This window comes from Parasteatoda tepidariorum, chromosome 3, assembly GCF_043381705.1.
Source record: "Parasteatoda tepidariorum isolate YZ-2023 chromosome 3, CAS_Ptep_4.0, whole genome shotgun sequence".
NCBI classification, from domain to species: Eukaryota; Metazoa; Arthropoda; class Arachnida; order Araneae; family Theridiidae; genus Parasteatoda; species Parasteatoda tepidariorum.
The window spans coordinates 8953147-8963931 of record NC_092206.1 but is presented as its reverse complement, the minus strand read 5'-3'; the positions used below and the strand labels follow the sequence as shown (position 1 = coordinate 8963931).

At 31.4% G+C, this 10785-nt stretch overlaps 1 protein-coding gene across 2 annotated transcripts; it reads left to right on the top strand.

Annotated features, from left to right (window-relative positions):
- Nucleotides 1-2799: 2799 nt before the first annotated feature.
- Nucleotides 2800-10524, top strand: LOC107448504 (actin-2-like). Of its 2 annotated transcripts, none has more exons than XM_016063731.4 (5): nucleotides 2800-3041; nucleotides 6198-6346; nucleotides 7714-7937; nucleotides 8031-8293; nucleotides 9867-10524. In XM_016063731.4, exons 2-5 carry the CDS (start codon nucleotides 6221-6223, stop codon nucleotides 10382-10384), a joined length of 1131 nt encoding a protein of 376 aa, XP_015919217.1. In that variant the 5' UTR covers nucleotides 2800-3041; nucleotides 6198-6220; the 3' UTR covers nucleotides 10385-10524. The 2 variants fall into 2 exon arrangements, with proteins under 2 accessions (XP_015919217.1, XP_015919216.1); XM_016063730.3 differs by having other exon boundaries at nucleotides 6194-6346.
- Nucleotides 10525-10785: the final 261 nt, after the last annotated feature.

The following is a 10785-nucleotide window of genomic DNA, read 5'->3' as shown; positions in this document are numbered from 1 at the left end:
ATGTCGACAACAAATGACGCATTTTCGAACGTTATGCCTGGCAACATCCCGAACTGCAATGATCCAATACTTTTGAATCCAGATCAATTCTAGATCAATAATGTTCAACTCCGTAGTCTTGTAATTTTGAACCGAATCCAGATCACAAAGGAACTCCTGGATTAAGTATTGAAATCTACCTTCTTAGAGAACTTTTTATAGCATTTTTTTTAAATGTATTTGCATTACATGGAGAGGAAACTGCGAAAACCTCCCACGCTTAGCATGTCTGCAAGGGGACTCTAATCAATATCCCTAACCAATGAGGATATTTTACGTCAGCACTGTGGGACGATCCAGGTGCGGAATTCGTATCGCCATTGCTGGGCATATAATCTTATTGGAATGCGAATGCTCTATCCCCTGAGCCACCACGACTCTCTTCGTATTCATGAGAAAAAACGCCTCACTTTTTTCTCAAAACACCCATGTTTTAGACTTTTCTTTTTCTGTGCACATCTTCTATAGGAAATGTTACTATCCCACGTTCACCAGTGAGCTCCAAATATTTTTAGTGTTACTCGTATCATTTACTACAATTATTATAATTTCTTTTTAAAGAAAAACCTGTTGTTCTCCCCTCTTACAATAGTTATTTTATTCCAAAAGAATAACAAAACAAAAACTACTCTCGATTCATTTTGCTGAGAAAGCGATGCGAAAGAGTTGAATCACCTGTAAACAAACAGACGGATGAGGGGGTGTGCGAAGGAGGGATCGCGTAGGAGTCATCGGTTGGCAAAAGATCTAAAATCCTTGAATTAGTTTTTTATACGCAAGCTTCTGAACTTGACCCGGTAATCACACCATTTCATTCTTTTTTCAAATTCTTGACTTACTCCGGAATGTTTACATTCTTATCGATATTTAACAACTCAATATCTTCTGATCTAATCATCGGATTTTCGTGTACTCACCTGTTATCTCGATGGTTCAAAGAGTAGACCTTAAACAAGCTCATAAAATTATGCAGAAAATAGTGAAAGCTACCCGATCTCTATATTAACCGCATAAAAAGGGACTTTTCGAAAATTTTTATTTAATTTTATATATTCGAATTTTATTTTATTTTATAACCGTCGTTGAACAGCCGACCCAATTTTGGGTTTACGACTACTAATGTTCAACTCCGTAGTCTTGTAATTTTGAATCCAATACAGAAGACAAGGGAACACCTGGCTCAAGTATTGGGAGAAATTTGTCTTCGTGGAGGACTATTTGATGGAACTAACCGTATTTGCGTTACATGGAGAGGAAAACCACGAAAACCTTCCACGGATAGCGCGAAGGCAAGGGGACTCTAGCCTATAATCCGTCTACCACTGAGGATGCTTCGCGTCACTACTGTGGTCGGTGCAAGCCGAATGCGGAATTCGTTTCGACCAGACATCGTCGGGATTCGAACCTGGTTCACCTCATTAGAAGGCGAACTCCCTTAGCCAACAAGGCTCTACTTTTTTTTTGTCGGGCTCTGATTTTTGATTATCGAAATAGGGGCCGCTATCTGGTCCAAACTTAATCAAGATAAAGTGATCGAAACTTTAAGCCCGTTATTATTAAGTTTAGCTCTTTTTTTTTACCTAGCGTATTTTGCTTTCTATAACTATATGGATGTTAAGGTGAATTGAAAAGTTTTGGACATAATTATATATTTTTTTATTAATAAATTATGTTCATAATAATTGTAAAGAATTAATAAAATTACGTTTATAATAATTGTAAAGAATTAATAAAATTCTGTTTAAAATAATTGTAAACATAATTTACGAATTCTTTGCAGAAAATATTTTTTTATTATTTTTAAATTTAATTATGCTCGAAATATTTTGGATTGTTTACAAGTTTGCACCATTATGACTGCCTTCTTTTTTAATTGAACAAATTTATTGAAGTCATTAAACTTTTAATATGGAATATTAATTTTTTTTTTAAAGTTGTTATAAATTTAAAAGGTCAAAATAGATAGCAGTCACTTTATTTTTAAGCTTTTTACGTCTTAAGAAATTTTTACATTTTGCACGTTTGTTTCTTGTTTCGCTTTAATAGGAATAGGACAAATTTCGATTTTTGAAGTTTATATAATTTTAATCGTGCAAAGTAGACAGCGACGATTTCTCTTTTAATTTGTGACATGACAAAAATTTTTAATTTCTTACGTGCTTGTTGGACATGTTTGTGATGTTTCAAAAAAGCTAGAGCCTATTTTAACTTATGTTTTAAATAATTTTTGACTCTTATTTAGTTTTAATAAGATAAAGTAGATAGCTGTCATTTCCCTTTTAGCTTATTTAAAAAAGTTCGATTTTAAATTTTGATTTCGATTTTAATTTCGATTTTTCGAAGTGTTTGCATGGTTTCAATCGAGTAAAGCACATATCGATCGTTTAAAATCTAACTTATGATATCTTAAATATCAACTGCTTATTAATTGTTCTCGCTCGGAACTTATTATGCTTTAAAAATATTCCAATTTACAAGAGTATGTATAATTTCTATAGGGCAAAGAAGATAGCGATCATTTAAATTTTAACTTATCATAGCTTAAGAACTTTCATTTGGACATGATTTTAAATTTTAATCTTAAACATTTTGAGATAGATAATAAAATGAAAATAAATTTATTTCTTATAAAAAAGAAAAGAATCATTTCAAAAACCTTGTTAGTGGGTCGACCCCAAAAACTCAAATGATAGTGTCGATCCCCATTTATTTCTGTCCACAATGTGTATATAAAGGGGAAGTAGTTGTGTTTAGAGACTTCTTTTATGGCCATGCATCGGACAGAAATAGCAACTTGTGTGAGGACGGGGAATTAAATGCGCTGAGAAGCAACTTTAATTGCCGAGGCCTATTTGACACAAGAATAGAATATCAAGAAAGAGATCCCTTTTTTGGTTCGCCCTCCCCACTAGGGCGAACAAAAGCCAAACTACAAATTGTCTGATCTTCCGCATCCTCATCCACACGGACAGCATCATCTCCATCCTATCTCTCTCTCAAAGGTGAGTCTCTCTCTCTCCCATCTCTTTGGATACTTCGGAATTTTTAATCATCTACGTCTTCGGTGCTTCAGCTCGGTGACTTTTATTCTATTATGATTACATGGAATATTAATTATTTAAATTTGATTCATGAGACACAATACCTCACAAACTATCTTCATTTCTTCTAATATTGTATTGATATATTTTGCTTTGGCTTTATTGATACAATATTAGACAGCTCTCCTTTTTTAGGATATAATCGTGTGAGCTGATGAAAGAACTATATCCTTTTTTTCCGGTTTTTTATTAATTTGAAAAAAAATTTTTTTTTACATTTTTTAAATTTTAAATTTTTAATAATTTTTTTTTACATAATTTTTTTCTTCTCTTTTATTTATTTTTATTTTTTTATTTAAGTATTTTAAAAATAGTAGCAAAACTTTTAAATAATATTCCTCGACTTCTATGTTAAATTTTCATTTAAATAATTTAAAAAGACACTATAAAGAATTATGTAAAGTTTTTTTTTAATTAATTAATTACTTGACCATACTATATTTAATTTTTCAAAAAATGGAGAAAATATTTTAAAGAATTCTCATTTATTTTAATAACAATTTTCAATGATGTGGAACAACTCGATTATGTGTTTTTAAGGACTGAAACATATTCGAATTTATCTTTCTTCTTTTTTGAAATTTGATTATAAACCAATGATTTAAATACAGAGCCAACAACTTTTTTTTGTTGTCTTTCCTTAGAATTAATATTTTAAGTTCGACTATTTTCATTTTTAAAAAAGTATAATAATTATAAAACGAAAATCATACGACAATTCTTAATTCTAGTAAATTAATTCTTTCTTTCTTCACAACGATTTTCGCGTATTCACACGCACGCATTAAACCGCTCATGAAATTCAAGGAATTAGGTTAGATACTTAGGTTTAAATAATAATTAATTGAAATTTTGAATCGTAAAAAAATCTATTATTTGATTCTTATTCATTTTATTTTATGATTAATCATAAGAGGTTCTTTATGTCTACTATTGTTTTATTCGGAAAATTATAACGCTTAAAATTTTTAACAAATAAGTTTTATAATAACCTAATGATGTCTACTAATGTTTTATTCTGAAAATCGTAACGTTTAAAGTTATAAGCAAAACATAATTTTCAGCAACATACATAACACCAATACATATTTCGTTGCACTTTAGAGTTTTGAACAATTGCGTTATAATTTTTTAACAACTTATTGTTAAATCTTGATTTTTAGAGAAACTTTTGTTCAAAGTACTACATTTTATGAAAAACATTTTAAAAAAACTACATTCATATGATGAAAATTGAATCATGGAAATTTAACTAATAAAGATATTTTATATCTTATAGTGAATTTTATATTACGTGTAAACATAATCAATCAAAGAATGATTTATTGATAATGATTTATAAGCACAAATTTACCGTCGGGATTATTACAATCATTATGAAAAATAATAATATATTCGCACAGTTTGAAAAATGCTCAAAAATTTAGATGCCAAAAACTTAAAAAGAGTGAAATTTACAAGCATTTAAAATACTTGATTGTCTCACATAATTTTCTAAATTAATTAATAGTTGCCAATTAAGTGGCATGTAGACATTTAGAAAATGACTTTACTTTTATTTAAAAACAAAATGTCTTTATAATACCAGTCTACTTAGATACTTAGTTTAAAAAAAAACTTTCAAAATTGTCACCTCATTTCAAATATTCCTAGAAATTTTTTTTTTCCACTGGAAAAATCAACTTTTGACAACATTCTTATTTGCCTTTAAAAGCGGAAAAGAATGTTGCCAAAGTGTTAAATACAAATGATTTCAAATGTGGAAGTAGTGCAATTATTTTCACTACTTCCAGCAGTGTGTTAGTTGAAAAAGTTGAAAAAGTTAAAAAAGTTATAACTGTAAAAAAAGTTGAAAAAGTTAAAAATAAATAATTTTGCTGTTTGTTTTGCTGCACTGCTTTTCGAAATAAGTGCATTTTAAATGGAAGAGTTGCTTAAAGAATAAACATATTTTACTTATATTTCTGGTTTGCAAGCAAGAATTCTATTGACACTTTGATAAACTTTGGAATTGTAGAAAGAAATGGAATTGCAGAAATAACAAAAATAAATATAAGAGAGATGAATAAAATGTAAAATGTAATGTTTGTAAAATGTTTGTAAAATGTAATGTAAATGTTTGAAAGTTGGTATTAGACCACGGTTAACTGAAATCATTAGGATCGGATTTCTTTCGGATAACCGATATATTCGTATAATGGAGGTTTTTTCTTCCTTTTTTTAAAAATCTCTTTTCATCAATAACATCTGACTATCGATTTTTTTTTATAGTGATGTATAGTATTTAAATACAACTTAATATGACTTAATTTAATAAATGTTTTAGACAAAACGGTACAAAGAGATTATTTATTTTTAAATTCTTACAGTGGAATTCTCTTTATTTTACAAAAGTTAAAGAAAAGAAGAATATAGAAAGAAAGGAAGTATTTTACGAGTTTGGGTAATAACAGTATATTATTTATAAATAAAAAGAAAAAATATATATAATGATCCTGTAAGGAAAGAAAAAAAAATCGGATTCGATTTGGTTTAACAGAAATGCTCCGATGTTAAATGATTCGATAATCTCTGTATAATGTCGTGCAACAGCAAAATCAATGTAAGCGACAAAAAATTCAAAACTGAGCTTTTGATTTTTCGGTATATATAAATAACCAGCGATTCCCAAATTTTTTCGGCTAACGAATCCTAAAGGATTAGGCTTATTTTTTTTGCGGAAAAAAACTAGTTAACTAGTTTTCGTAGCATTAAACTAGTCTTCATGGGGAACTTTTTAGATAGAGAAGAAAACCACGAAAACATCACCCGGTTAGCCCGATGGCAAAGGGACTCTAATCTACCTACCAGAAAAAGTAATTTTAAGCCAGAACGGTTCGAGCTTGAGGGTAGAATTCGCATCAACCTGCTATCGTTGGGTTTGAACTTGGGTCTTGGAAAATGAGCACTCTTTCTTTTGCAGTGACGCGTTCTAGTGACCAGAATTAAAATTTTCCATTAATTTGTTTTTATAAAATTTTGTTGTGATTTAAGTAAAATATTCTTTTTTCCAGTTAGCCACTGCAGCAGACTAAAGCAGAATGTGTGACGACGATATTGCCGCACTCGTTGTAGACAATGGCTCCGGCATGTGCAAGGCCGGTTTCGCCGGTGATGACGCTCCCAGGGCTGTCTTCCCATCTATTGTTGGCCGACCCAGGCATCAGGTACTACATTTCATTGCAATAAAATGCATGCAACATATTTCATAGCTATTACAGTACAACCTTTCCTTAAAAGCACACACGTTTCATAATCTGAATCAATTCCTTACTATTAGTTTCCCACTCTCCCTATTATCTTGTTCAAATTTTCAATCGTTAATAAAATACTTTTTATTCATCCACACAACTTCAAATACAGTTTTTTTAAAACTTCTAGTGGATGACATTTTGATGTTAATACAGTTTGTTTCAAATATTAATTCATTCATTAAATTTGATTAATTAATTTTAGTTTTATATGGGAGAAAATTTTTTAATTAATTAATAAAAAGTAACTGAAATAAAAATTTTCGTTGTTGACCTAAATAGGAATTGACTTAAAATTTTTTTTTAAATACTACTTGTTAAAATCTTTGTCTAACGACTCTAGTTTATTTTATTCTATCTGTAAATATTACGCATTGACACTATATACTAACTCACTTAATTTTTTATTTATAAATTTTCAAATCCTAATGCAAGAGGCTTTACCATCTTAATAACTTGATATATAATATTTTTTTTTCTTATTTAATTGTTAAAATTGGTTATTTGAATGGATAATAGTAAAATAGTTCTGCCTGTAGGCGCTCGGTCTTATAGCCTAGATATGAAAAAAAAAAGTTAAACGAAGAATGAGTACATATTTAATTTAAAAATCGAGGTGAATATTTTTTGGTAACATATTTAAAATATGAACTTATATAACGTAAAATAACTTTACAGGAAAAAGTAAAACTGCCGGCAAGATTTGGCTGCATGGATAATAAGTATAGTTCGTTTATCAGGAGTTGGCACTTGACTCCATCTTCTCGGACACTGAGTTCATTTTAGCACTGGAGTAAGAGGAGAAACATCTCCGCGCTTGAAATTGAGACAACCCTTAATGAGTACCAAACGCAAACAGTGAATTCTATTATACCTTTCGTTACTCTAGTTAATTAAATATATTTTAAATTTAAAAACTGCTGCTTCCCAGCAAAATGTCTCAAAAAGGACAATCTATTCACTTAAAAGAGAAAAATATCATTAAATTAATGAAATATTTAATGTTAAAAAAATGCACATAAAGATTGCGAAATAAATATTTTTGTCATACAATCGCCAAATCTCAACCTTGTTCAGAATTGTTTACATCCTTCTCCCAAAAGTAGCGAAATAGTATCGTCTGATATCACGTGATGTAGGCGGAGCCAAGTGCCAACTCCTGGTGAGCGAACTATACACCATCTTCTTTCTTTTAATAAAATACACACATCCATTATTAAATTTTGAAACTTTATTCTAATTCTAATTGAAAGCGTAACTAAAAATGAGTGTTGTTGTTGTAGGGTGTGATGGTGGGTATGGGTCAGAAGGACAGCTACGTTGGGGATGAGGCCCAGAGCAAGAGGGGTATTCTCTCTCTCAAGTACCCCATTGAGCACGGCATCGTCACCAACTGGGATGACATGGAGAAGATCTGGCATCACACCTTCTACAATGAACTCCGTGTAGCCCCCGAAGAACACCCCGTCCTTCTCACTGAGGCTCCACTTAACCCCAAAGCAAACAGGTGAGATATTTTTTCTTTCTTTCAGTACTACTTAGGCATCACCACCTAAATTTTAGTTGCAGATATTGATTGAGTCATTTTATGTGTTTGCAGAGAAAAGATGACTCAGATCATGTTTGAGACATTCAACAGTCCAGCAGTGTATGTGGCTATCCAGGCTGTCCTCTCCCTCTACGCATCCGGCAGGACAACCGGTATTGTGTTGGACTCTGGTGATGGTGTCTCCCACACCGTCCCCATCTATGAAGGTTACGCCCTCCCCCACGCCATTCTTCGTCTGGACTTGGCCGGACGAGATCTTACAGACTACCTCATGAAGATTCTGACTGAGAGGGGATACTCCTTTGTCACCACAGGTGTGTATCATGATTGACCTCTTCTCATTCTTCCTTAATTGAAATGAAGGAAAGAAGCCTTAATCAATGAAAAAAGTCTTGACTTAACGAATTATTTCAATAGCCACAAGTTAATTAGTTGAAAAAGATTCTTTCAAATGTTTTAGTGTTATTTCATGAGATTATTATAGTTAAATTAAAGTTATATTATCTGAATCTATTAATAATCTAAGTATATATCCAATATTATTAAATATCTAACATTATTATAGATCTATTATATAAATCTATAACAGGGAGAAATTAGCTTGTAAATTTATTAAGTTCCCACAATTGTCAGGTTTGTAACTTAAAAGATTCGAAATGGTGATTTTCTTCCCTATCTATTAATAGTCTATTTATAATCTAAATATGTATCCAATATTATTAGATATCTAATATTATAATAGATCTATTATATAAATATGGGGCAGGGAATTTGCTAAATTATTAACTTCCCACAATTGTCAGGTTTGTAACTTAAAAGACGTCAAAATTGTGCTTTTCTTTCCCATCTATTAATAGTTTTTAATTATCTAAATACATATCCAATATTATTAGATATCTAATATTATAATAGATCTATTATATAAATCTAGGACAGGGAAAAATTCTTTTGTTAATTTATTTACTTCCCACAATTGTCAGGTTTGTAGCTTAAAAGACATCAAAATGGCACTTTTCTTCCCTGAAAATCAATGCTTTCGCTACTAGACCTTTGCATCATTCGCTCTGTTAAAATTAGTGAAAAACAGTTCTTTTTGAAAAAAATTGTAGCATCGTTGGATGGAAATTCAAAATAAATAAATAGAATAAACAAAAAAAATTTAGATATTACGAAATGTTTTCTAAAGTTTAATAGATTAAAAAATATATTCAGAAAGCGTGATTTTCTCGCTTGCGTGTGATGTATTCGCAGTTCCTTAAACTAATGGATTAAAAGTAAGCTTGCAATCATCTCTGAAACTAACAAGCTTGCACCAAGCTTCATAGCAACACTTCTAAATGGATAATCAGTCACTCCAGATCACGCACAACCTCTAATTAAGGGTATTTTTGTGTATTAGACCCAGAAATTGAGAATAATGCCAAATTTCACGAATAAAATATTCATATAAAATGAATTAGTTTAATCGGAGTCCGACTGTGCGTAATAGGGCAATATAAGATTTCTTTCTACTGGCCAGTTGTTTCCCTTTTAACAGTGTCCACTTTTTTTTAAGATTGAAAATTTTAAACCATTAAAAATTCTTTTGATGTAATTAATGTTAGGCATTTTTTTGCAAGCGCTTCTCTAAATATGGTAAACATTTCTAAAATGAAGATAAATTTTAAGAAACAAGCTTGAAATTTAATAATTTTCAGAGTATATTATAAACTATTAATAATAATTCCACTAAAATTTACTAAAAAGGAATAATTATGGACTGCCTCTTCAACGTATAAAGTGGTGATCGCCAGATAATTTTTATGATCACCATTTGTTCTATTTAGTCGTCCTGAGGTAAACGTAATTTGGTCCAACATTCTGAATTTGTTTCTTTTTTCAATACAGCTGAGAAAGAAATTGTAAGAGACGTCAAGGAAAAGCTGTGCTACGTAGCTCTGGACTTCGAGCAAGAAATGGCCACCGCTGCCACCAGCTCCACCGCTGAGAAGTCCTACGAGTTGCCAGATGGTCAGGTGATCACCATCGGAAACGAGAGGTTCCGAACACCCGAAGCTCTCTTCCAGCCATCCTTCATCGGAATGGAATCTGCTGGCATCCACGAGACCACCTACAACTCCATCATGAAGTGCGACATCGATATCCGTAAGGACCTGTACGCCAACACCGTCCTGTCCGGAGGCACCACCATGTACCCCGGTATTGCTGACAGGATGCAGAAGGAGATCACCTCCCTCGCCCCCAGCACCATGAAGATCAAGATCATCGCACCCCCTGAGAGGAAATATTCCGTCTGGATCGGAGGATCCATCTTAGCCTCACTCTCCACATTCCAACAGATGTGGATCTCAAAGCAGGAATACGATGAATCTGGTCCATCTATCGTCCACAGGAAATGCTTCTAAATTCTTTTTTTTCTTCTTCGTCATCCACCACATCATTCTGATTCCAATATGAAAAAAAATGACTTTTATGGCTTTGAGATGAAATGAATATATTTACAGTTGTAACAAAATGTAATAAAAAATCGATTGGTACCATCTTATTTTTTCAGATCTTTTATTTATTTATTTTTATTGTCAGTAAATCATAAGCAACTCCAATGGAATAAAAGATGAAGAAAAAAAAATTGTCTCTAAGCCTTAATACACTTAAAACACAAAATTATCCTTTTCACCTAGGTTGAAACATTTAGGTTAATTATTTAGGTACTTGGTACAAGAAGAAGTCCGGATTCACTAATTGTTAATGAGAACAAAAAGAATAAAAAAAAGACAATAGGAATAACACAGTTAAAAGACGATAG